Source organism: Melozone crissalis, unplaced genomic scaffold, assembly GCF_028551555.1.
Source record: "Melozone crissalis strain CALT ecotype California unplaced genomic scaffold, PUWL_Pcris_2 ptg000120l_1, whole genome shotgun sequence".
NCBI classification, from domain to species: Eukaryota; Metazoa; Chordata; class Aves; order Passeriformes; family Passerellidae; genus Melozone; species Melozone crissalis.
The window spans coordinates 2632857-2659461 of record NW_026535896.1 but is presented as its reverse complement, the minus strand read 5'-3'; the positions used below and the strand labels follow the sequence as shown (position 1 = coordinate 2659461).

The window sequence follows — 26605 nt, the reverse complement described above, 5'->3', positions numbered from 1 at the left end:
TTTGGGGGTGTTGCTTTGGGCAGGCGGGTGCAGCCCCAGCCCTCATCTCGGTAAATAATTCGTTTTCTGCATCAGCCTGCCTTTTTCTGTCCTAAACATGGAAAAACAATCTGTAACCCAGGGAATTGTGTGGCTTTTGGGCGTCTGCCCTCGGACATCACTGGGGCACCCCTGGGCACGTCCTTGAACCCGGCCGGTGGCAATTTCCCAGTGCCCAGGGGCTGGTGATGGATGCGGGGCTGCCCCCATGGCCTGGGGGTGATGGGGATCGGGCGGTGCTGGATGCTGACCCTGCTCCTTTCCCAGATGGACCGCGGCGAGTTCCAGCAGGACTCGGTGCTGAAGCAGCTCGAGGTGCTCAAGGAGGAGGAGAAGGAGTTCCAAAACCTGAAGGTGGGTTGGATCCTGCGGCCTGCCTGTGTCCCCAGTGAGAGATGGGCTCAGAGCCCCCCGTCACTGCTGGCAGAGGGGCTGCACCCGGGGTGCTGGGGACCCTCCCCGTGCCCAGCACCGGGCAGAGCCTCACCCAGCACTGCTGCTGCCACGCTGCCTGTCCTTGGGCCGTGTCCCAGAGGGCTGTCCCTGTGCAGGGAGAGAGGCTCTGGCATGCTGGCACTGCTTTATGGCCCCAGCAGCTTTTAAAGCTAACACGAAGTTGTGGTGCCAGGACAGTGGTGTGCAAGGGGCACTTGTGTCCCCACCTGGAGGGGGCTGAGCAGATTGGAATTTACTGGTGGCACAAGAGGATGTTGCTGGATGGTTTGGTGGTTGAGGTGTCCTCCAAAGGGGGGCTATGAAAATGGGGAAGGGTCTGGAGGGTTCATACAAGGAGTCACTGAGGTGACTTGGCTTGTTCAGCCTGGAGAAGACCAAGGGGAGACTTATCAGGGTCTGCAGCTTCTTCCTGAGGGACAGCTCTAACCTCTGCTCTCTGTGACAGCAACAGGACCTGAGAGAGCAGCTGGAGCTGTACAGGGGAGGGCTAGGTTGGATATCAGGAAAGGTTCTGCCCCCAGAGGGTGCTGGGTACTGCCCAGGCTGCCCAGAGAATGGGCACAGCCCTGAGGCTGCCAGAGCTCCAGGAGGCACAGAGAGCAGGGTGGGATTGTTGGGGGGTCTGTGCAGAGCCAGGAGTTGGGCTGGATGATCCTGGTGGGTCTCTTCCAGCTCACCATATTCCATGACTCTGATAAGTCTCACATATCCCGGGTGGATGGGCAGGGTGGGCACCCCAAATGCCCAGGGAGGTACCCAGAGAGGCCCCCACCAACCTGCCCCTCTTCTCCCACTCCCCAGGACCCCACCAATGGCTACTACAGCGTGAACACCTTCAAGGAGCACCACTCCACGCCCACCATCTCGCTGTCGGGCTGCCCCGCCGACCTGCGCCCGGCGGGCAAGCAGCGGGTGCCCACGGGCATGTCCTTCACCAACATCTACAGCACCCTGAGCGGGCAGAGCCGCCTCTACGACTACAGCCAGCGCTTCGTGCTGGGCATGGGCAGCAGCTCCATCGAGCTGTGCGAGCGCGAGTTCCAGCGCGGCTCCATGAGCGACAGCAGCTCCTTCCTCGACACCCAGTGCGACAGCAGCATCAGCAGCAGCGGCAAGCAGGACGGCTACGTGCAGTTCGACAAGGCCAGCAAGGCCTCCGCGTCCTCCTCCCACCACTCCCAGTCGTCTTCCCAAAACTCAGACCCCAGCCGGCCCCTGCAGAGGCGGATGCAGACGCACGTTTGAGCCCCTCGGGACGCTCGGGACCCTCCCGTGGGCGCCGTGCTCTGCTAGGACAGCGGCACCGCCGGCAGCGGCGCTGGGAGCGGCCGGATCCAGGCCCCCGGAGCAGGGCCGGGGCAGGGGACCGGCCGAGCATCCCCCTCCCTGGCACACGCTAAGCACAACCCCGCCGAGGACGCGCTGAGCCCGGGGAGCCGCTCCCTCGGCGGGGCTGGGGACGGCCCTGGCCCCAGCGCGCCCCCCGCGCCCCCACAGCCGCTCGCCTCCGCTTGCCGCTGCCCCCTGCCCCGGCTCCTCCCTTCCCTTCGTGGTGTTCGGTGTCCATACTTATAGAGTCCGTGTCGGGGGGTCGGGGGGTCCCGCCATGGGGACGGCGGTGGGACAGGGACTCCCCGGGAAGGGCCTCTCCGCTGTATCGCGGCACCGCGGTCAATACAAGAGGTGTTTCTCGTGGCACGCCTGGGCTGATGGCCGCCCCGCGAGGACACGGCTTCCCTGGCACTCTGCCCCGGCACACGGCTGCCTGGAGCCTGGCTGTGCCATGGCCTCCTGGGGCAGGCCCCATGGGGGCAGAAATGGCCGGTGGTGGAGGGAAACTGAGGCACGGGGCAGCTGGGACCCCACAAGCCCAGCGTGGGAGCCAGGAGATGGGGCATCACAAACAGGTAAGGGGACACAATGACATGGGAACAGGCCACCCTCCCTGCAGCTCACAGCCCCAAAACTCCCTCACACTTCCTCCCCACCATGCCCCAGGAGCACCAAGCCCATCCCAGCCTCACCAGGACTTTATTGGGTGCCAACATGAGCCCCAACACCCCCATCCATGGGTCCCCCCAACACCTGCAGCCCCACGGGGGCAGAGGGGACCCTACACCAGCAGCGAGAAGGCACCAGGTCAACCCCTCCATGGTGGGGGACATCCCAAATGCCCACCCTGGAGCCAAGCACACACCAGCCCACCCAAGGGCCCTTGTCCCTGACACCAGTGGCATGCAGGCCCTGGGGGAGGGCTCCACCATAAATAAGCATTTAAATTAATTAAATTAATCTGCACCACCAAAGGGCCCTGGCAGACCCCGAAGCCAAGCAGCCCAGGGTGCCCCCACCCAGGGGGGCTGTGGGGACAAGTCCCTACGCCAGCGCTAAGGCACAGGACAGGGCCGCCAAGTAAAAAAGGAAATTAAAAAAAAAGGGAGGGAATTAAATATTTGGGGGGAGGCCCAGGGCAGGGAGGAGGCAACATGAACCTCCAAAGGCTCCCATTCCCTGGGCGGGGAGGGGCCAGGACCCCAAAATCAGCCCCTCAGCAGGGCCCTCGTCAGTGTATGAGGGAATTAAGGGAAAGAGAATGTCCAGGGCAAGGGCTCCTGCCCTGGCTCACCCCCTCAGGCCCGCTGGGAGGGAGGACCCCCCTACCCCAAAAACCCCCTCGAGTCCTCGGTAGCTTCAGTGCGTCAGTAGAAAAGGCTCAGGGCCATGGCCCCGCCGGGCTCCCTGCACCCCGAGAGCCGCCCCAGCACCCCGGGCACCCGCGGTCCAGCACGGGCCCAGCCCCGGCCCTGCTCCAGGAGTCCCAGGCCGTGGTGGCAGCGGTGACAACGATGCTCTGCCCTCGGTCACTCCGGCCGTGCCAGCGCAGTGTCCCCTCGCTGCAGGGGACGGTGTCTCCTTGTCCTGGGGACGGTGTACCTGCGCTGCCCCGCCACCCTCAGAAGTAGGTGAGGTTCCTGACGAGTCCCAGCTCCAGCATCCTCTTGATGGCCACGGCCTCGTGTGACACATTGTGCTCCGACGCCTGCAGGACAGGGAGCAGGGGTGACACCAGGGTCTGGGCCACACATTTTCCTTCCAGTCCTCCCTTCCCACCCTCCACCTTGCCCACCCCACCAGCAGGGACTTCAGCCTCCCAAAAGCAGGGACGGAACCCTCCCCACCCAATCCCCCTGTCCATGGTTCTCCTCACACATAAACTGTGATGGATCCAACTCTCCATGCCTCCAAGGACATTTGGCTACCAAGAGAAGTTGGATGATGACCAGCCAAAGGTGGACTTCAACCTTCGTCATGGGAGAGGAGTGAGAGGGAAGAGCCTCCCATGCCATTCAGCATCCTGGCACTGCTCTCCTGGGCTGCCATCCCCCCTCCTGGGGGAAAAATGAAGGGAACAGGGACAAAACTGTGGGGCAAACACTTACGGCCATGGACTTGAGTGTGATCTGCTCGTAGTAGTGGATGGTTTGCTTCTTGTTGGCCGAATCGGGGTAGCCAAAGCCCACGATGTGCACCAGGTCACAGAAGTGCAGTGCCAAGGTGATGGCCAGCAGCCCTGTGGTGGGCTTCTGAGGGACAGAGAGCCACAGCCTTCAGGGAGCTGCACAGGGACAGGCTGACCCCCCTCAGGGTGTGCAGGGTGACTGGCCATCCCCACCCCTTACCTGTTTGACCTTCCGTGGTTGCTTCATGGGGAGGTTGAGCAGTTTAGCAGCAGTTACTTCCATGTAGTAGGGATTGAGGACGCGCACTTGCTCCGGGTTGGCGTCCCAGATCAGCGGGGGCTGTTTCCAAAACCCTTTGCGAACCTGCAAGAGCCCAGATGTCCCCAAGGGTGGGGTGGCATGACAGCTGGAGTCTGGAGCAGCCAGGGAGGGGTTGGACCTGGTTCCCCACCACACTCACCCTCTTCTTGTCGTTAAGGATGGCCTCCATCCACTGGAAGTCCATGGGCTTGAAGGGCACGAGCACCAGCAGCGTGTCGGGGTTGTTCTCGGTCCGGGGGTCGAAGTGGGCTGACTCGGGGTAGAAGAGGCGCATGGTGGTCTTGGAGCCCACGTCCTGCTCATAACCATGCACTGGGGCGTTGTTCAGCCTTTGGGACATCACAGGTGTCAGCCCCAGCTGCGGTGGCACTGGGCAGGGAGCGGGGGCCGGGGCTGTACCTGATCACCACGTCGTAGGTGTTGATGGTGTCCCCCATGGAGCTGTTGCGGAGCCGGTGGCCGTTGCCCACCACGGCACACCTCCTGCACTTGAGGCTGCGAGACAAAACCCTGGCTCAACCAGGCCTGCTCCAAAACTGGGCTGATTTTAACCACCAGGGGAGTTAAACCTGGTGTTGTCCAGTCTCCACACCTTCCAATGGCTCCATCCACCACCTCTTAGTTGCAGAGGTTCATTTTGCCAAATCCTCGGCCCACAGCAGACAAATTGCAACCACCCCCAAGAGAGCAATGATGAAGAAAAAGAGAAAAGCCCCTAAACCCACCCCAGTGTTACCTCTGGATGCTCTCGGGCAGGGAGTAGTGGGTGATGGACAGCAGGCGCAGCAGGACGTCTTCTGCAAAGCAAGGGCAAGGACAGGGTGAGGAAGGTGAGGAAGGTGAGGAAGGTGAGGAAGGCAGCTCCTGCCTGGCACAACACTCTGAGTGCTGCCCCATCCCTGCCAAATTTAATCCTACTGTTAATCCCAATTGCAAACAGATAATCTGTCTCTGGGGTTTAGTAAAACCTGGCCCGCTCTAAACTTTTTTAGAGGCACCATGTGTGAGGAGATACTCACTGCAGACTTTAAAAACCAAGAAAATAGCTTGGGACTAGTCCCCAGCAAAATCAACCTGCAGATGTCTTTAGGAAAAAGGAAGTTGAAACCCCAGGAGCAGCAAGCAGCAGCAGGACAGACAGAGAGATCCCACAGAGCACTGTCAGGCTTACCACTTCCCTTGGTGCCGTAGGGCAGCTCGTAGAGCGACGGCGTCTTCACCCAGAAGTAGTCCTTCAGCTGCAAGAACAGTGGGTGGTCCCTCGTGTAGCTGCCAAGGAGCAAAGGGTCGGTGACACTGGGATCAGGGATGGCACAGGGAGGGGGGTCCTGGCTCTGCATCCCCCCCACTCCCTGCTCCCAGCCCCAAACTCACTTCCCGATGAGCTGCGCCGCTTTCTTTTCCACCTCCCCAAGGGGACACGTTGTCTTGTTGTTTTCTTGTACAGGGAAATAAAAGCTGTAAAGGAAGAGGTTAATTAAATCAAACTATGCCTGTTCCTCTGCAGCCCCCTCCTAGCGAAAGGGGCTCCAGCACCCCCAGGCATCCCCGCTGTGGGATTCAAGCTGTGAGAGATTTCCAGATGGATTTAAGGCCGGCACTGCCTGGGCATTTATCTGCTGGGCTTGCAGCCTTGCATCAGAAGAGGTCTCTCTTGCTCTGCTCATGAACCTCACACTCCACTTTCCCCATCTCTCTCAGCATCGCTGGCACTGGGAAGAGAGCAGGGCTTTCCCATCCTCCTGGGCTCAGAAAAGCACCAGGAAAAGCAGCATTTGCAAAAAACCCCCCAGAGCCCAACCATCACCACCCACCGAGGGGGAGCCTCGTTTGTGTCCCCCATTCTCCAGCAGCAGCCAAGGATGCTGCCACCTCCCCAGTCCCCTCAGATCCAGGGAATGTGCCACGCTCTGGCTTCCCTGTGAGGGATGGGCAGGAAGGAACTGCCTCCCAGGAGTGAAGGAAAGGGCAGGAGATCATTTAAACTTGAGTAAGGAGCACTCACAGCTGTGTGTACCTGTCTTCCCGGTAGATCGAGTACCAAACCATCACCAGAAACAGCGCCAGCACCCCGAGTATCTTCCCTCCTGCAAGGCCAGAGGGGAGGGGGAGAGATAAACCAATGTCAGCCATGGGGTTTAGATGGTTGCTTGTGGGGTCCCACAGCATCCCCAGCTAGAGCCAGGATGGCAGAGCCCTCTCCTCAGGGAGCAGGTTTGGCTGGCACCACGGCCCAGAGAGGAGCGGCTCTAAGATGAGTCAGGTGGTTTTATCTCAGGTTTAAAAAACCACTGTGACGTTCCTGCTTCCTCCTGCCTGCTTTTCATAAAAGATTAGGCAAATATCCCTTTTTCCGTGTGCCTCCACCCCATTTCTGTACAACAAAGTCCAAAGGGTTCCAGATGCCCAAGCCCAGAGATCAAGGTGCCCAAACCCACCCTCCCCACTGCCACCTGTGATACCCCAACACTCCATCACTCAACTGGAACCACAGCAAAGCAGCATCCAACCCCCAGAATTCCAAATGCAAATTCCCCAGGCTCCCCATCCCTGCTTGGACAGAGGGGATCCCTGGGGGACTCACGAGACTTGTTGATCATTTTTATCAGCAGGAAAGGGATCAGGCAGGGGCCGCAGCTCTCATTGTGGCTGGTCACCTGCAGCAGGAAAACAGGGAAAACCCATCAGAGCTGACCCTGAAACCCCACCCAAGAGGCATCACCCCCTGCTTGCCCATCTGCATCTGCAGACAAGCAGGTGCAAGGGTTCCCCAAGGATTTATTTATTTAAATTCACATTTGTTTACTGCAAAAAGGTTGGTTTAGAGAGCTTATCAAAGCCAAGCAAGCGGCACTTCCCAAGGAGCTTCAGCCCTACAGGTTAGAGGCCAAAGGAAAAAAAAAAGATAATTAGAGAGGGAAAACAAGCCCCCAGTGGGGTTTCAACCACAAAATCCCATGGGGGAGACTTTAAACCCAGCTTAAGCATCCACCTGGCACCAGCAGATCCAAAGTCCAACGTGCCACCACAAAGCCAGTCAGAAAGGACAGGAGCAGCCGAGCAGCATCAAACCAAAGAGCATCACATACTTGGGGAACCTCCGACGCCTTGGATTCACCCATCCCGGCCTGGGGACAGGAGGTGCTGGAGCTTAGTGCCCACACAAACACTGCCCAGGGAAGCAGGGACACTGTTGTGCTCCTCTGAAATCTCTCGCTCCTGGAACAAGGAGCAAAGAGCCGTGGTTGGAGCCATCCCAGGATGGGCCCATCCCATCCCACCAGGACACGGCAAGGACGGAAAATGAACTTACCGTGAGGGAGAAGCTTTGGGCTACAGGGCAGCTTTGCTCCCAGGTGAATCCTGCTCTAAGCCAGGCTCAGAGCTGGGCTTGGCTGTGCCCCTGGTACCTGAGCTGCTCCTGCCTCTGACCAGCCACGTCCCGGTGTGCAAATGCCAGCCAAGGGAAAAGTGCACCGGGGCTGGGCGATGCAAACAGCCTCTCAATCAGAGCCTGCCCATCAGATCCTCCAGGATTAGTCACTGCCAAGGGAGGGCACCCATCTCATCCCCTTCCTGCCCAGGGAAGTGCCACTAACAAACCTGACACCTGCCAAACACCCGGCAGGGCCACGGCCTCAGCCAGCCAAGAACACCGGGTTTGGGAGCAAAAATGTACCAAGAATGAGGAGAAATGGGACCAAGGATGGTCCCACAAGAGCCAGGCTCTTCCCTTCCCTGTCATGGCCTTCTGAAGTTAAAAGGGCAGGAGAGCAATTAATTAAAAAGGGCAGGAAGGGCAATTAAAAGGCAATTAAGGACAATTAAACCACACTAAAAGAAACGGGACAGGACATTAGAAAAAGAAAATTGTGTCCATTTGACAGCAGAGGGATGGGGCAGGTGAGGAGGTCCCCTAGGAAAGCACCTCCCTCTGAAGCACTTCATAAAACATGGATAATTGTGCCCCATCATTATCTGGGGGCTCCAGAAAGGGGAAGCAACCCCCCCATCCCAACTGGCTCTCATCCTGCATCCGAATTTCCAGCTCAACAAGCCCCTCGTGCTTGGGAAGATGAAACCTACAGCTGGGTCTTCACAGTTGGGAGCAATACAGGGAGAAGGCACAGGGGGGTCTCACCCCTTTACATATTACAATTTCTTGGAAAAAATAAAATTAGGGGAAGGTACAAGCAGCTTCTGCTTCCTGGGGAGTTTTGTTCTTAGTAAAACTGGCCACAAAAGCCCTAAGGGGAAATCCATTGCCTCAGCTGGAGGCTGGGTTTGCTCCTGGGGTAGGGGGCTGAGTACCCCTGTTTGCACAGGGCTGGGAAATTGCTGGGCATCAGGACCTGATTTTAGCACCAAATTCACCCCCCAGCTTCATCCTTGGGTGCCAAAACACCCAACCAAGCACACTTCACCCCTTCCACCAGTGAAAGCACTGGGAAAATCTGCTCTGCCCGCAATGTTTGACTTTACATACCAGCTTTTTTTAAATAATGTTTCTTGAAAGCTTTATGATCTTTTCCCAGGCTTGTATGCACAAGCTGGGCCTGATGCAAAATTTATCTAAGGCAAACATGGCATTTAATCCCTGAGGAGAAGGAACCTTGTTTAGTGAAGCGATCAGGGAATGCGGAGCAAAACAGAGCACACCCGGCTGCCCCCGCACCCCTGGTGCCTCTGGAATGAGATCAAGCTCCCCACAGCCCTCCCAGATCCACAGCCCAAACCAGAGCAGCTGCTGAAAGCAGCAAGGTCTGAACACCCTGAGCCAGGTCCTGTGTCCTCCTTGTAGGGTTGCTGGAGTGAGCAATGCCAAAGGGTCCTGCTGGTCCCCACAGCATCTTCAGTCTTGTAGCATCCTCAGAGCCTGCAGCATCCCTGTCCCATCACAGCACCCTCAGAGCCCCCTGCAGCATCCCTGTCCCATCACAGCACCCTCAGAGCCCCCTGCAGCATCCCTGTCCCATCACAGCACCCTCAGAGCCCCCTGCAGCATCCCTGTCCCATCACAGCACCCTCAGAGCCCCCTGCAGCATTCCTGTCCCATCACAGCACCCTCAGAACACCTCTGAGTATCCCTGTCCCATCACAGCACCCTCACAACACCCTCTGAGTATCCCTGTCCCATCACAGTATCCTCAGAGCCCCCTGCAACATTCCTGTCCCATCACAGTATCCCCAGTATCCCCTAAGTGTCCCTGTCCCATCACAGCATCCCCAGTGGCTCCCTGAGTATCCCTGTCCCATCACAGCACCCTCAGAGCCTGCAACATCCCTGTCCCATCACAGCACCCTCAGAGCACCCCATGGCACCTTGGTCTCACAGCATCCTCAGAGCCCTCCCACAGCATCCCCAGTCCTGCAATAACCCTATTAATGCAGCATCCCTGGTGTCCCACAATGTCCTCAGAGTCCCCTCCCACTGGCATCCTCATCCCAACACAGGATCCTCAAAGCCCCCAGAGCATCCTTTGCGCCTCGCTGAGAATCCCTGTCCCATCACAGCATCCTCAGTGCCCCCACATCATCCCTGTCCCATCACAGCCTCCCTCAGACCCCCCCAGCACAGACCCCTCACCAAACATCCTGCCTGGATCCCACACTGCAGCATCCCTGTCTGGCAGGAGAGATTCAAGCACTCACTGGGATGAACCCTCGCTCCCCCAGGGTTGTTCCAGGGCATTGCCTGCCCCACCGAGCCCTGAAGCTGGGGGAGAAAGTCCCAGCTGGATTCAGCTCCCCACACCTGGAAGAAGTGACTGGAAAACCCTTCTTTGATGTTGGAGGATGCACCCCCACAACACCGCAGGCTGCAATTATTGCTGCACAAAGGATCCAAAAGCCCCATGGCCCATTCCCCATCTCCCACTCCCTTCCCCACCCCATGTTCTGGGAAAGCCCCATCCCAGGATGCTGCAGAGGCAGCTCATGGCCAAGCCTCATGGAGTTTCCCTGTCTGCCTCTGACCTGGAGCAGCATTTTGCCTCCCAGTTTCACCATGTCCCCTGGGAGATGCCAGCAACACCCACACAGACCCCGACCCTCCTGCCAGGTGGAAACTCAGAGAGGTTCATCCCTATATCTCCATCAACCCATTCCAATCTCCCCCCATGGCCTCAATGGCTCCAGCATTTCCAGACTTAAGTCATGTCAATCCACAGAGTGGAACCAAGGACCTACTAAGTTGCTCCCAGCCAAAAAAAAAAAGCAAAGAAAGGAATTTAAAGGCATGGAACAAGCATGGAGGTGGGAGTCGTTATAAATTCCCCCACACCATCCCAGCGTGGATGGATAGTGATCCCAGGCCACCCTGGCAAAGCATCATGGACCAGCAGGTTTGGCACTTTCATGTTCCCATGGTAACCTGTGGATTGGGAAAGGCTCGACACGAGGCAAGGACACCTCTCCTGTGCTCCCACCGTCCCATCCCACATGCCCACGGGTCATGGAGCCACCCACTGCCGGTCCAGCTTCCCTGGGTGAGAAAAATAGGCATCTCCAGCAGTTTATCCCAAAAAAAGGTCTTTATTTTTAACTGGAGGAGAGTTGGATAGCACCCGAGGAAGGGATGCAGTCCCTATGGATTCACTCTCAGCAGTGGGAACCAAGGGCAGACAGACAGACAGACAGACCCCTTCAGCCCAGCCACACCATCCCTCCCGAGCTCTCCAGGCACTCAGAGCTTTCAGGAACCAGCAGGGCGGCCCCCGTGCTCCCTGGAGGGCAGCAGAGACCCCCACAGAAGCAGTTTAGGCCCCGGGATGTCCCAAGCCCAGGTGTTCTGCGTGCGGTAGGGCCGGGATCGCCCCACGCCGGCCCTGCCCCGGCACAGCCCGCGCCTGCCGCAGCCTGAGCGCAACCTGGGAGGCAGCCGGGGGCCATCCTGCAGGGAGAGCACCCAGGGAAAGGCACTGCCTGCGCTTGGCACGGCATCAAAGACACCCAAATCCCCAGCCTGGCATCCCAAACCTTCCTCCCCCCGGCCGCTGCGAGCTCCTGGCGCTCGGGGAGGTTTTTTCCAAGCTGGGGAGAAAATCTCTGTGGGGTTGCAACAACCACCACTGCAAGGCAGCAGGGATCAGATCTGAGCCCTCTCCAAGAGATGTTGCATGGCAGGGAAAGAGGGGTGCCAAGGAGGGTTCTGGGATCCTGGGATGTTGCATGGTTGGGAAAGAGGGGTGCCAAGGGGCACCAGGGATGCTGAGATGCCAAAAACCACAGAGCAGAGCAATGTCAAGAGCCAGAGCTGCAGTGCTGTGGCTGGGGGAATGAAGAGGGTTGTGAGGGCACAGTACTGGAAAATCAGCTCCACTGGACACTGGGCACAACCCACAGAGGGTGTGGAGCCAGCCTGGCCTGTGCACTGATACCCACATTTATCCTATTTTAAGAGCCCTGCGAGTCACTTTAAAGGAATCTTTAAAGGAATCTTAATTGCCTCTTAGTCGGAGAGGCAGCGCTGTTCCCTTTACCGTGGTATCCCAGGCACACAATAACCCAGCCAAAGATTTACGATAGGGGAAACAAGCCCTCCTTGGCATGTGAGTCTTAACAAAACATTTACTCATGACCAGGCTGCAATTTTCAAGGTGGCAACAGCAAATAAGTTCAGGTACAACAAGTATTTTCACAGTGGCGGGTCCTCAGGATAAATCCAAGCTGCTCCTGCCTTCTCATGGCACTGCTGGTTTTAATGTGCTCCAGAGCAACTCAGACCAGACCTGGGTCCATCCTCTCCTCTCCCCTTATGTTTTTTCCAATCCTTGCAGCAGAAAAAACAAAGGGATGGGACACAAATCCCTTCCTACACCCTCAAACCACCAGCTATGTGGGTATACCTGTTTATCTCACTGCTCTGGGGTAACCTTGGGCCATCACAGACCTACAGGGCTACAGTTGAGCTATAATGTTAGAGATTACATATTATTATTTTTATTATATAGGTTTAATGACTCTTTTGCTATTTAAACATTAAAATAAAGACCTTTTCTTGCTGTATGCAGCTTGCTACACCCTGGAGGTTATGGCTGAGCTGCTAAAGAGAGCACAGCCACCCATGGGGTGCCAAGCCCCTGCTGAGGAGATGAGGGCAGTGATAATCCTGTGGGATTTCATCCCTGATGCCCTGACATCGATCCAGGCACACCCTTCTCCTGTCCAGCCCCCCTTTGCTGCCACGCTCACCTCAGTGCCGTGTTTACTCTCCGGTATCTCCATCCTCAGGCATCACCCAGGGATGCAGCAGCAGCAACAGCAAAAGCGGCTTTGGCAACACAGCTTTGAGCCCGTGTTTTGGGCTAAATCCCCCCAAAAAGCAGCAGAAAGGGGAGGCAGTGAGCTGGGGGTGCAGGCAGGCGCTGGCAGCCTCTCCCTGCTCTCCTGGGAGCAGCAGGCAGAACACTCACTGGGAGCACCACTCCCTTACAGTTCTGGGAGGTAAAAACTAAACCATGGAGATGCTCCAGCCCATCCCCAGCCCAAACTCAAGCAATGCCCCAGCTCTTTTGGGAAAAGAGGTGGGAAATTACGGGATATCAAGGTCCAGGGCTGAGTTACCCTGCAGGGAGCTCCTGCTCCCATTGGCTTTTGACTCTGGGGTTCCCTTTTGGGGCTCAGATGCTGCCTGCCTTTATCATCCCCCTTGCAAAGCTCCTGTGCAACCGTGGCCCTGTGGTTTCTCCTCTGTTTCCTGTTTTGCACCAGAGAGGAGCAGAACCCCGAGAGCAAGCCCACAGCCTGATTTGGCCAGCCCCAAATCCCCTGGGTTCTTCTCTGCTCTTTTCTCTCACGCACAGAGGGAGATTCCCAGCAGATAACCCTGTCCATCACTTTGCACCCCCAGCATCACCTCAGCGCTCCGTTAACCCACGCAGGGAGGAGGATTCCCATGGCAGGGAAACCTTTTTCTGCATCCCCAGCGGCGGGAGAGGCAGCAACCAGTCCCAGCAGGGCGGGGATTAGCTGGCAGCGAGTCACGGCTACTTACGGCCCGTCCTCTCGGTCCAGGCGGGAGCTCGGCGGGATCGACGCTGCCGTCCTCTGTTCCCCTAGGAGAGGAGAAGGGAGAGCATCCTCAGGGCTGCGGCGCTCCGGAGGATGCACGGATCGCTGCGCATCCCCGGGCAGGGCGGCCCGAGCGCCGGGCGGAGCAGCCCCGGGCAGGGCAGCGGGAACCGGGCGAGGCGGCACCGGGCGCAGCGAGCGGGAGCGCTCCGGAAAGCCTCGACCTCCGGAAAGCCTCGACCTCCGGAAAACCTCACACCTCCAAAAAGCCTCCCACCCTGAAAAGCCTCCCACCCCGAAAAGCTTGCCACCTCCGAAAAGCCTCACACCTCCGGAAAGCCTCCCAACTCCCATCTCCCACCCCGAAAAGCCTCACACCTCCGGAAAGCGTCGTACCTCTCAGCTCCCACCCACCCCGGCCGGCAGCGCACCCCAGGGCCGCGCTCCCGCCGCCCTTTAGGCAGGAGGTGTGGCCGATCGCAGCGCAGACCTCAACATCCCTCGGCCTCTCACACCGAAATCCCCCTCCGTGACTCACTCGGACTTTTAGGAGGACCCCACGAGATGGAGATGGAGCGGTGCCCTTTTCCAGGGAAAGGGGAATGCAGCTTTCCTGCCCTCCCGGGTAGAGAACGCTCCTTACTCCCGCATCTCTGGCATCCTTTCCCTCAAAACTTTTCAAGCTGCACATCCTAGCCCAGCACTGTCATATCCTTATGGTTTGGGGGAGGAAAAGCTCTGCCGAGAAACCACACCACTCACAGAAACGCTGCTGCCTCTCAGAGAAATCCTCCTTCCCTGATCTGCATCCCAAGGCAGGGATAAATGAGGCAGCCAGTGGAGCGAGCCCAGTGTTATCCCAGCTACCCCAGGACAGCAGCTCTGCTCCTCTGCCTGTGCCCCTGGGATGGACAGGATGTGGTGGGAGCCATGGCTCTCCCAAAAAAAACACACACGAGAGGGAATGTCAGCTCATTTCAGTGCCAGAAACGGTGATGCAGGTGAGGAACAAACGCTTCTCTCTGTCAGCTGCTCATCAAGCCCTGGCAGGGAAGGTGCTTCCAAGGGAAAGCTCTGAAGGGCCAGAGGTTTCCTCACCTGTCCCCATCTCCACCAGCTAGAAAAAGCAGAGCTGAGAGAGGTGCCAGCCTTCCCCACAGCACGCTCCTCTCTTAATATCCCATTAATTTAACAAAGAGGGCTACATCCTTGTCCGAGGGGTGGGGATGGAAACCATCCAGGAGCCTGAGAAAGTTTCTCATGGATTCTTCTTGTCAGGGATCAGGCTTTCTGCACATGCCCCGGGATGACAGGGATGGCTCCATCCCAGTGTCACCTTCCCTCTCCACCCAAAGAACCTCTTCTTCCTCCTTCCATCACTGTTTGCCTTGGGGGGCAATTAATCCTGAGGGCTCAGGGCAATCAGCAGCCAAACCAAATGCACTTGAGGCCACAAAATTCACCTTTGGCACCAGGGTCTTCCCAGAAGCCCTGAATCCACCAGAGCATCCAACATTGCTGCCTCTGACACAACCTTTTCATCCAGAGCTGTGAATTATAGGATGCATTCACAAGGTTAAACTCTCCCTGGGGAGCTCCTGCTAAAGCACTTCATGGCACAGCACCAGCCCCAGCCCGTGGAAATGAGGATGTTCAGAGCTGCCTGGGGGTTCCAGGGGGATCCTGCAGCCCTGGGTGAGCGGCAGACTGTGACACTGTAAAGGATCAGCCAGGCAGGATCCTGTGGATCCGAGGTCTTGCCCTGAGCTGGTCTTTCCAGCTCGACTGGAGGAGCCAGGAGCTGGATTGCTGCCGCTCTTCCCAGGGTTGTGTTCCAGCCACTCGAGTGGTTTCCCTGCCATGAGCCCATGCTCATGGTCATTCCCAGCCCAAGGTCCAGAAAAGTCCCATCACGGTTCCAGGTCAGGAGCCACAGGCAGCTCAACCCATCCAGCAGCTGATCCCAGCAGGAAATGAACATTGCAAATCCCAGACCCTTCAAGAAGCCCTAAACAAGCTGGATTTTGCTCCTTTCCTTCTCCAGCTGTTTTGCTGGCCTCAGTTTTCCTCTCCTGCCTATCAGTTTAATCATTTAAATAATAATTTCCAAATTTGAGGGCAAAAAGGCACTTTCTGCCCACTCCCCAACATCTCCCACCGAGATGTTCATGGCTTTGAGCGATAGAAAAGAAAAATCCAGTGGGCACATCCCTTCCAGTGGGCACATCCCTTCCAGTGCTAAAGACTAAAGCCAGGCAGAACTGGCCCTTTGAGGGGCTCAGCCCCAGTGCAGGAGCATCCTGGCAGGAACGGATATTCCGGAGGCAGGAGGGGACACACAGGGCAGGGATGAGCCTCCAAATTCCTCCTGTCATCCTCCTCCCCATCGAAAACCAGATCTCCCCAGGGCTGTTAAAAGAGGGGAGGGGGAGATGGAGAAGAGTCTCCCTCCAGACCTGCAGGGAGGCAGCCGTCCGTCCCTCGGTGCTCCATCGCCGGCGCCAGCCTCCCTCGGTTAAAATTACCTCCCGAGGGGGGAGAGAGCAAAAGCCAGGCTGGGAGGGGAATAAAATCCAGGTGAGCTCATCCTCCTCCAGAGAAAACGTCTCCAGCTGGCAGGAGCAAGGTGTTTCCAAGCCCGGCACATCCCTCACGTCACCACAGTCGCTGTGGCCCCGGGACCAGCAGCTTATTCATCCAGCAAGTATTTAATGGGAGATAATCCAGGCGCTTCCCAACCATCCTTTGGCCGAGCCTAAATTGTAATTCCAGTGTGGGAATTACACTTTGGGAAGAGGTTTCACTAATGGTCATCCCAGGGGATGCTCCCTGTCCAGGACAGCACAGAACGGCAACAACCAGCAGAACCCTCATCCTTCAACCCTGTGTTTCTTTAATTCTATTAATAATTTATTAAATTTATTAAAATATTTCATTAAAAATAACATAATTTAATAAACGTATTTCTATCAAATCCCTGAGAATGGGAAGAAAAGCAAAGCTGCCCAGCCAAGCCGGATTATCCAAAGCAGCGACCGACCTAAAAATAAACCACTGCTATTTAAGGATGAGCCTCCCACAACAACCACCCCCCACCCCAAAAAAAATTAAAGGAAAAAATAGACACATTCCCAGGCTGGGGTGTTGAGCATCACCCACCACACCAAAAAAAGCCTACTTTGGGTTCATTTCCTAGCACCAGTCTGCACTTCCAAGAGAACAGCATCCCCACGCTCAGTGCTGCCGATTTTCAGACACCCCATGCAAATAAATAATTAAGATTTAAAGCTGCGTTTGCATAATACAGATAATCTGTCGATTTAACTTGTAAATGCAGGGGGGATTATGCAGCAACGTTGTTAATTAGGCAGCAAAGGGGCCGGGGAAGCCCCAGCTCCAGGGCAGATGCCAATGGACCACCAGGATGCTGAAGAAGCCGAATGTGTGGGGGATGCAGGGCTTTGGCAGTGGGATCTGGTCCCGGGGCAAGTGCTGAGGTGTCAGGGCTCCAAAACCGTGTGTTCATCCATATTTTAACTGAAAATCCCCCCCAGCTCCCCCAGCCCTTCACCAGGAGCTGCCCATCCCTTCCCACACTGCCTGCACCACCCAAGCCCTCGAGGGCTGCCATCATCCCACGAGAAAAAAGGCAGTGGAAAGGAGCCCGGGGTGAGATTTCTGAGGACAAATCACATCTTTTTGTTGCATAAAGAGCCTGCTCTGACAGCCGGGCTCTTGGTTCCCCACCCCAAATACCAGACCCCGCCCGGGAGCAAAACCTGTTGAGCCCGAATATGCCCGAACAGACATTTCTTTGTGATTCTTTTTCTTTTTTTCCCCGTCTATTTTTTGGTTTGGAAGCAGCATTGGTGATCGCACAGGGACGGGGCCGAGGAATTCCCAGCCCTTGGCATCGCTCCTGATGCCTCGTTCAAAGGCAGCACCACATTTAACCCCTAAAGTCCCTCACTGCCCTTCATTTCTGACACCATCCCACTTCCCACACCCTAGGCCTGTTCCGTCAAAGCTCACTTGCATCCCCCTCTCTGCATTTTTCTCCCTCACTTCTCACTTTCCACCTCATTTTTCCCCTCAGTGCTTCAGTGCTTTCCTCCATTCCCAACACAGACAGGTCTGATCCATTCTCATCCACAAAATCTCACCCACAGACCACAGGCCAGGGGGGTCAGGTGAGCCCAACAGCCACAGAGCTGCTGGGCTGGGGGCTCAATCCCCATCCAGGGGTGGTTTATGACCCAGGGTGGGAATGCTGGGCTGGCTGGGTGCACGCAGCATCAGCAAAGCCCCAGAGCAGAGTTTCAGACCCCTCAGCTCTTGCTCAGCACTCTCCTGCCTCAGTTTCCTGCCATTTTGGGGCTGAGGGAAGCTCTGCCCCGTTGGCAATGAGGGCAGAGGGTGCAGCAAGGGATCCCTAACCCCAAACTCCATCCCAGCTCATTTACCTCCGTTTTAAAAGAAATTTAAAAACCACCCGATGTCGCAAGCAGCTCAAACCCCGGCGGAGGATCCACCCCGGGGCTCCGGCTTGTGCAACACCGCGGGTGAGTTCCAACCTCCCGCCACTGGCACCGGGCTCTGCTTAAAAAATGAAGGCTCAGCTTACTCAGCCTGGCCGGATATGGGGATGTCAAATCCAGCCGGGAAAGCTTCGGCGGGCTGGGGGAGACATTTTGCAAGGGGAAGAGCCGGAACGGGAATGGCATCTGGAAGCGATTGGAGGCAAGGAGCCTCTCCCTGGCGCAGCAGGGAATTCCAATGGCGTGAGCTCAGGTTAAAGCCTCCTTCACAGACCCAGGATTAAAGAGAAGAACCAAACTTCAGCGCAGATATGTGTTTTTAAACCTACAAAGAACAGGGGAAAGGAAACCAGCTTCCTGCGTGGTCATATCCGGACGTGGTTTGGTGATTTAAGGTTGTTCTGACTTGCAATAAAAAGAAACCAAAACTCCAAAACGGTGCAGAAATCCTTCCGTGGATTTGTGGATCTAACTTCTGGTGTGGTGTCAGGAGTGAAGACTGACCAGTCAGCACTGCACCATCCATTCCTTGGGACCACTGCATCCCACCTCTGAGCATCCCTTGCCAGCAGAGGCTGCATCCCTGATGGTCCAGCAGCATCCCAGCATCCTCAGGATCCATGGAAGAGCCGATGGAGATCACCAGCCTGGCTTGGACAGAGCAGTCCTCCACAAGGAGCTGATGCAGTGGGGAGTCCCCAGTTCCAAGGGTCAAAGAGCAGCAGTTGGTCAAACCCACCTTCACTGGCCATCCCAGCAGAGCAATTCACGCAGGGCAGATCCCCGTGGGACGGGCAGATCCCCGTGGGACGGGCAGATCCCCATGGGACAGGCAGATCCCTGTGGGACGGGCAGATCCCTGTGGGACGGGCAGATCCCTATGGGATGGGCAGATCCCTGTGGGACAGGCAGATCCCCGTGGGATGGGCAGATCCCCGTGGGACGGGCAGATCCCCATGGGACGGGCAGATCCCTGTGGGACGGGCAGATCCCCGTGGGATGGGCAGATCCCTGTGGGACAGACAGATCCCCGTGGGACGGGCAGATCCCTGTGGGACGGGCAGATCCCTGTGGGACGGGCAGATCCCCGTGGGACAGGCAGATCCCCGTGGGACGGGCAGATCCCTGTGGGACGGGCAGATCCCGGTGGGATGGGCAGATCCCCGTGGGACGGGCAGATCCCTGTGGGACGGGCAGATCCCCGTGGGACGGGCAGATCCCCGTGGGACGGGCAGATCCCTGTGGGACGGGCAGATTCCTGTGGGACAGGCAGATCCCCACGGGATGGGCAGATCCCCATGGGACAGGCAGATCCCTGTGGGACGGGCAGATCCCTGCGGGACGGGCAGATCCCTGTGGGACGGGCAGATCCCTGTGGGACAGGCAGATCCCTGCGGGACGGGCAGATTCCCGTGGGACGGGCAGATCCCCATGGGATGGGCAGATCCCTGTGGGACGGGCAGATCCCCGTGGGACAGGCAGATCCCTGTGGGACGGGCAGATCCCCACGGGATGGGCAGATCCCCGTGGGACAGGCAGATCCCTGTGGGACGGGCAGATCCCCACGGGATGGGCAGATCCCCGTGGGACGGGCAGATCCCTGTGGGACGGGCAGATTCCCGTGGGACGGGCAGATCCCCACGGGATGGGCAGATCCCCGCTGTGCTCCTGCCCCGATCGCTGTTTCGGCCCCATCATGAGCCCCGAGCAGCGCTGCCCACAGCCCTGCCCTGCTTCCCTGCACCTCCCTGATGAGGCCATGCCCAACCCGGGCCCCTCTGTGCCCCACCAGGGCCGGGAGCAGCAGCTGCAGCTCCGGGGGCTCAGCAGAGACCGGGCACATCCTGGAGAGCGGCCGCAGCCGAGCCAGCCCCAAACCGCTGCAGCCTCCGCCAGCCCGGAGGAAAACCAGCATGGAGAGCGGCTCCTTTGGTTTTTCCGCTCCCTGACAGCCAAACGCCTTTCTGCTTCCTCCAAGGAAGCTTTCCAGCCCAACCCCAGTCACATGCAAGGGGTCAGCAGCTGGAAAAGCAGGAGATTAGCAAGTACTGGGTTTTTTTTCCTCTTCCCTCCCAAGAAGACGCAGGGTTTTCCTAGAAAATGCTCAATAAATACGAGGATTACAGCTGGAGGACAGAGAAGTGTGAAAGCAAAGTGACAGGAACTTAAGAAATACCAAAAAAAAAAAAAAGAGAGCCAGAAGTTGCAACGAGCAGCATGAAAACATCAAATAATTTCCTTTCCTCACTGTAAAACCAAAACCACTCATGCAAGTGTCACTGGGGGCAGAGAATGGGGCGGTCCCAGTCTGGAATGGGTAAAGCAGGATGAGATCCCAGACGGATCCCAGTGAATCCAGGATGCCAACCTCTGCAGGAGCAGGACCACATCCCTGCTCCTCACACAGCCATCATGCTACATCCAGAGGAAAAAATGTAAGGGAAAAAATAACATAAAATAAATATTTTTTAAAAATCACAATGGGGAAAGCTGTGGAGAAGCAGATTCCACACTGCCAGCCTGCATCAGCTCTGGAATATTCGAAGCTAAAGCAATGGGACCATCACTTCATCAAAGAGAATAAGCAACAGAATACACGGGATTTAGAGATATTGCCAAATAATTAATTAGCAGGATTCAACCTGGGGATTGCTGCCAGCTGAAAACCCCTGAACACAGGCATGGGGAGGGCACTGGTTTCAGCATTCCCACATCCTGCAGCCTGGCACCCACCCCTGATGCTGGTTGCAAGAATGGGGATGACACAAGCTGTAAAAATACAGGATGCAGACATGAGTACAGCTGCTCCAGAGTTCCAAATGGATGTTTTCCCTCCAGGGTGGATCCTCCAGGAGGATGCTCCAGTCCCAGATGTGGAACACACCCTACTTGCAGATCTCCTTAAAATCAGTGTCCACAGACAGCTCCTCCTTTTATATTCACATTTGCAGAGGCATTATTTCCCAGAATTTGCTGCCTTGCTGGAGCAGCTGCTGTGAACTCCCTGCCTGAAGCTGGATGAGCAAGCAGCCCTCCAATGATGCAGACAGTGAGGGACAGGGGTTAGGGAGAGTCCAGCAGAGCATGTCAATCCCATCCTACAGCTCACAGCAACACAAGGAGCTCATTAAACACTGGACACATCGTTAGGAGCCAGGGTAGGAAGGGGACACCTAAACCATCAGTTCTACCACAGATCCCCGGTTCTGCCCTGCCTGGGGTGCCTGTCCCAGGGACACCCTTGGCAGAGACAGCTGGCAAAGCCTGGGCAATCCCTCACCTGTCTCCAGGAACATTCAGAGGGAAAGACCAGCAGAAAAGACAGGGAAATTCAGCAGAGCTTCCCAAAAAGTTCCACCACAAGACTTTATTCAGCTCATCTCAGCAAGAGATAGAGCTCAGACTTGCCAAGCAGCAAGCATCAACCCACAGGCATCACCCTACTGATCCAACAGGAGAGATGGTGTCCAAGCTGAGGAACACAAAAAAAAACACCCAGAAAAAAAATTTTCCTTTGTTCTCCACTCCCCAGAACAATAAAACACCACTGGCTCACCCTGCAAAGACGTGACATGAAAAGATCAATGGGGAAAGGTCCAGCTGGTCCCTTTCCTGCTGGTCTGGGTGCAAGCATCCTCATCCCTCCCTGGGAGCAATCCTGTCCCGTGGGAGAAGAGGGCTGCAGGCACACGGAGTGGGATGGGACAGGACGGGGTTCATCCTGCACCAACATGCCCAGATCCACTGCCAGCAGCTCTGTCCACACCAGCCCTGGGTGGGGGATCTCCTCCTACCCCTTTGGGACCACCAGGCTACAGCAGCACATCCACCCACCAGCCGGGATGCTCAGGGATGGCGAGAAAAACCCTCAGACCTCTTCCTAAATCCTGTTCTGCATGGGAGAGACTTCATAAATCCTGTTCTGCCGTCCTGAGCGCTGAGCTGCACACGGGGCACGTCCTCCCCTCCCAGGGCCTCCGGGAGGATTTTCCCTTCCCTACCCCGGTTCCCGGGCATCCCGATCACCATCGCAAGGAGCCCCCCGCGCTATGGGGAGATGCCAGCCCCTACCCCGCGCTATGGGGAGATGCCAGCCCCTACCCCGTGCTATGGGGAGATGCCAGCCCCTCTCCCCGCGCTATGGGGAGATGCCAGCCCCTACCCCGCGCTATGGGGAGATGCCAGCCCCTCTCCCCGCGCTATGGGGAGATGCCAGCCCCTACCCCGCGCTATGGGGAGATGCCAGCCCCTCTCCCCGCGCTATGGGGAGATGCCAGCCCCTACCCCGCGCTATGGGGAGATGCCAGCCCCTCTCCCCGCGCTATGGGGAGATGCCAGCCCCTCTCCCCGGCGCTCTCGGGGTGGGATCTCCCTGCCGGGAGTGGCCACGGGCAGGAGCGATGCCAAGGGCCGTCTTTTCCCGGCGAGATGAGGGGGTTTGTTTAGCCAGGAATGGGGAGACAGCAGATGGAAGGGCACTGGCAGAGCGGGGGCTTTCCTCCGGCTGCCCACACTCACACTTCAGGCGCTGATTAATCGCGCTAATTAGAAAAATAATCATAATAATTATTTCTCAAAAACCTACAAAACGTAGAAATAAAGCCACTTTCTCCCTTTCCCGTGTGCCGCGCTCGCCAGGACGCCGATGCCAAAGGCGTGGGATGCTCGGGGGGGTCCGAGCTGGGGTGAACCGGGAGCCCCCCCATACCCCCCAGTTTGCACCCCCAATGCCAGCCCCGCCCTGGAGCTGCCGGGCGGGCAAAGCCCCTGCCCTGCCCAGCGCGGGGCGCCCCCTCCAGCCCCCCAAAACAGCGGGGCTTCGCTTCCCACCCTCTGCTCCTGCTCAGCACCCCCCGCCCGGCTCGCAGCCCCGCTCCGGACCCGGGGGGACCGGGGGGGATCCCCGGTGCGGACTCACCATGGGGCGGCGCGGGGGGCCGGGGCGATGCGGGGGGCGGGTGCGGAGCCCGGAGGATGCGGGGGGCGGGATGCGGGGCCGGGAGGATGCGGGGGGCGGTGCGGGACGCGGGCCCGGCCCGCGGGGCGGGCGGGGGGCGGACACGCTTGCGCACAGCGCGGGATGGGCGGCGGAGGGAGGAGGAGGAGGAGGAAGGAGGGAAGGAGGGAAGGAGGGAAGGAGGGAAGAGCATCCCGGGGGCTGGAGGCGCGCGGTCCCGCGTCCCCGGCACGGGAGAGCAACAACGCCTTCCCCGCGTCCTTCGGACCCCCAGAAATCATGGGGCTGGGGGCAGCCCCTCCCAAGGCAAACCCCGAGCCAAAACCCCCCAGAGTTGGCTCACAGCAAATTTTGGGGGTGGGCGAAACTCATCCTTTTTGCTGGTCCCAGTTGCTGGCAGCTTTAGTTTTGGAGAAATCCAGCAAAGTTTGCCAATTGCACGCTTGGCACTGCCCTGTCGGGCAGGGCCTGTGGCAGCAAAGGGAGCCCATTTTCCGTGGGAATAAGAAGTCACTCACCACTGTCTGGGTATCAGTTGAAAGGTGGTCTTTGAGGCTCTAAGGACTTTCAGGGTCCTAGTTGCTGGCAGCTTTAGTTGTGGAGAAATCCAGAAAAGTTTGCCCATTTCTAACCTGGCACCGCCCTGTCGGTCCAGGCGAGTGGCCGCAAACTGAGCCATTTTTCCATGGGAAAAAGAAATCCTTTCCCCGGGGTCTGGGTATCAGATGAAACGTGGCCTTGGGGCTCTAAGGACTTGCAGGGTCCTAGTTGCTGGCAGCTTTAGTTGTGGAGAAATCCAGCAAAGTTTGCAATTTAGAGCTTGGCACTGCCCTGTCGGTCCAGGCGAGTGGCCACAAACAGAAGCATTTTTCCGTGGGAAATAGAAGTCATTTCCCCAGGGTCTTGGTGTCAGATGAAAGGTGGCCTTGGGCCTCTAAGGACTTGCAGGGTCCTAGTTGCTGGCAGCTTTAGTTTTGGAGAAATCCAGCAAAGTTTGCCCAACTGGAGCATGGCACAGCCCTGTCAGACGGAGTGAGTGGCCGCAAACAGAGGCAATTTTCCATGGGATCAGAGGAGTCATTTTCCCCAGAGACTGACGTGGAGAAAGGGGTTTGCACTGTTCCCTCACTGAACCCCCATGAGATGATGCTGGAAGCCCCCTGAGATTAAGCTCTAAACCATCATGAGATGACACACAAACACTCTGGGGATGGCTTTACTTTAAATCATCAACTAATATTAAGTATTTTTCTTTTTCCTGAAAATAAATTACTCCCTACCACAGGAATGCCCCATGTCAGGCCACCTTCCTCTCCCATGGGATTCCATTTCCATCCCACCCCACAATACACAAAATTAGCAGTCAACTTTTGAAGTTTTTTTTTTATTCCTCTCAAAACTTTATTTTTATTTCTGCAGCCTCAAACTCATCCCTCCTGCCTGGGGTGAGTTTTGCCAATCCCTGAGACAACATGTCCGGTGCCAATATAAATTGATAAAATATCTGTCGAGCTGACACATCTGATTTTGCCAAGGGAACTACATCCATATTTGAGGATAATCTTTGCCTCATTCCTCATCCTTCTTAAGCTGGGGTTTCCTTGCCATTAGCAAGTGGGGCAGTTTTACCCGTGGTGACAGGAGAACTTGCCATAATTAGGTTTTAATTGCCACAGGCTTGCAGACAATCTGGGTTAATTAGTGGGGCCACAGCTCGGCAGGGATTTGCTTGAAGGATCTTTTGACCCTTTGGTCTCATGGGTTCCACATCTTGGTTTATTGCATCTGAAAACAATAAACAGCATTCAATGAAACTCCAGCAATAATAATGCATCCCAAATGTCTATTTCTGCTGTGCCCCCAAGACAGAACAAATATTAAAAGAGGCTGCAAAGCTTTGCTTCCCAAGATCTTCTCAGTCCCCAGCAGCTGGGTCCTGCTGGTGATGGTGGATGGGCTCATTCTGGGGTGATGGTCTTGGTGTTCACAGGGGTCTGAGGATGATGGAAGAGATGAGGATCTGACTCCATGTTTCAGGAGTTTTGATTTATTATTTTATGATATATATTATATTAAAACTATACTAAAAGAATAGAAGAAAGGGTTTCATCAGAAGGCTAGCTAAGAATAGAATAAGAAGGAATGATAACAAAGGTTTGATTGGCTATTAATTAGAAACAACCACATGAGACCAATCACAGATGCACCTGTTGCATTCCACAGCAGCAGATAACCATTGTTTACATTTTGTTCCTGAGGCCTCTCAGCTTCTCAGGAAGAAAAATCTTAAAAAAAAAGATTTTTCATAAAAAATGTCTGTGACAGGTCTCCATCTCCAGCATCGCCCCATGGCCCAGGGCAACATCAACAGGACGGGGAGCAGGATAAAAGCCCTTGCAGAGAAGTAAATCCAGGATCAGGGATGGCCCAGACCTCTGTGCCAAGAGGTCACAGTACTGTGGCTCAAGCACCACCAAGGTTTGGGGAGCAATGGTGATCCCATATCAAGTGCTGGACACCAGCTGTGTCCATGCCACAGGGATCTCAGGACACCAGCATTCACAAGGTAGCTGTGTTGCCTTGGGTGGACCCCAAAAACCAGCCAAGAGCTTCCTGTGGCCACACAGCCTCAGCAGACAACAGGGTTCAAAGCCCCCCAGAAAATGGGAATACATTTGCTGCTGTAGCAGTGCCAGGAGCTTTGCTGGGTTGTTAGTCACTGTGAATGACTACACCCTGCCCTAATATTTAATTTACAAAGGATAAACTGCCACTTGGATTAATTCAGCATGATGAGTGCTGAGTAATTTGGAGAAGAAAAGAGAGGGGGAAAATGCTGGCAGTTTGAGAAGTGAATTTGTAACGAGCTCTGCCATCACCCTTTGGAACTCACACTGACAGGAGGGTTTGGGGAACCAGTGCAGGACAGGACTGGTGTCCTGCCCCACCAGGGCACGGGCAGAGGCTGTGCCATCCATCACTGCACAGCCAAAATGCTCCCAAGAGGGTGATGAGGCCAAAGCAGGAGCCAGGCAAGCAGGATCTGTTCAGAAAGGAGGAAGGGAATGCCCTCAGCAGCATCTGCTCCAGAGGGACAAGAATGTGGCGATTCATGGCCAGCACAAGCCGGCTTTGTCCTGGATCACCTCAGGCTCACCCTTCCTCCAGCCACAGCCTGGGAATGCCATCTGGCTGTGCAGGCCCAGCCCCAGGATCTCAGTTAATCCTTTGAAGGCTGCAGATCCGTCAGAATGCCTCCCCCTGACCCTTTCTTTTGGGACAGAGAGGCTCCGTGCACCCCCTGCTCTCCAGTGAAACGATTGATCCAGCGGGAGCCAGGCAGATGGTCTGTGGAAGATGTGCTGCTTGGCTGTCTGCCACAGCCCTCTGAGAGTCTATTTTCAAGACTGAGGGTGTTTTTTCAATACCTGAGGACCAGGGAGGCTTCCTTAGAAACAGCACGGGCCTGTGTGTTGTTTAACCATCTCCATTTCTGGGCTGGCCTGGGTGGAGACATAAAACTGGGATGTTCCCTCACCAAGAGACCAAGCTCCCCTTGGCAGAGAAAATGCTTTGGTATGGGCAAAAATCATCCCTGTCCCTTAGCAATTTAAAGGGGAGAGCCATGGGACAGGCCTGGACACTGACCATGTCCACATCCTAAAGCTCTCCAGCTCCCCAAATCAACTGTTCTGTTCAGGAGATAGATAGAGCTGAAGCAAGAGGGAAAGGCTCCCACAGCAGATCACTGCAGCTTTCTTACTATGGGTTGCACTTCTAGACTCCAAGAATAATTTGGAAAATACCTCTAAGATCACCAA

General features: G+C 56.5%; 2 protein-coding genes across 13 annotated transcripts in view; one reads left to right on the top strand and one right to left on the bottom strand.

Annotated features, from left to right (window-relative positions):
* The window catches only part of KIRREL3 (kirre like nephrin family adhesion molecule 3), a 412349-nt gene extending 409687 nt beyond the window's left edge, over positions 1–2662 (top strand). For all 3 annotated transcript variants that reach the window (XM_054293001.1, XM_054293000.1, XM_054292999.1), the window contains 2 exons: positions 307–393; positions 1297–2662. In XM_054293001.1, the coding sequence (XP_054148976.1) occupies positions 307–393; positions 1297–1740 (531 nt within the window). In that variant the 3' untranslated portion in view covers positions 1741–2662. The remainder of the gene's footprint in view (positions 1–306; positions 394–1296) is intronic.
* Positions 2663–2764: 102 nt separating this feature from the next.
* On the bottom strand, positions 2765–22777 carry ST3GAL4 (ST3 beta-galactoside alpha-2,3-sialyltransferase 4). 10 transcript variants are annotated; one of them, XM_054293012.1, is made up of 12 exons: positions 22746–22777; positions 13273–13333; positions 6862–6934; positions 6295–6364; positions 5652–5735; positions 5449–5546; positions 5014–5074; positions 4677–4772; positions 4417–4606; positions 4176–4319; positions 3936–4079; positions 2765–3535 (listed from the first exon to the last, which is right to left on the bottom strand). In XM_054293012.1, the coding sequence occupies exons 3-12, from the start codon at positions 6875–6877 to the stop codon at positions 3449–3451; spliced, it is 990 nt and encodes a 329-aa protein (XP_054148987.1). In that variant the 5' UTR covers positions 6878–6934; positions 13273–13333; positions 22746–22777; the 3' UTR covers positions 2765–3448. The 10 variants fall into 10 exon arrangements, with proteins under 10 accessions (XP_054148987.1, XP_054148986.1, XP_054148984.1 ...); XM_054293011.1 differs by lacking the exon at positions 22746–22777 and adding an exon at positions 13828–14871; XM_054293009.1 differs by lacking the exon at positions 22746–22777 and adding an exon at positions 13828–14870 and having other exon boundaries at positions 6283–6364.
* Positions 22778–26605: the final 3828 nt, after the last annotated feature.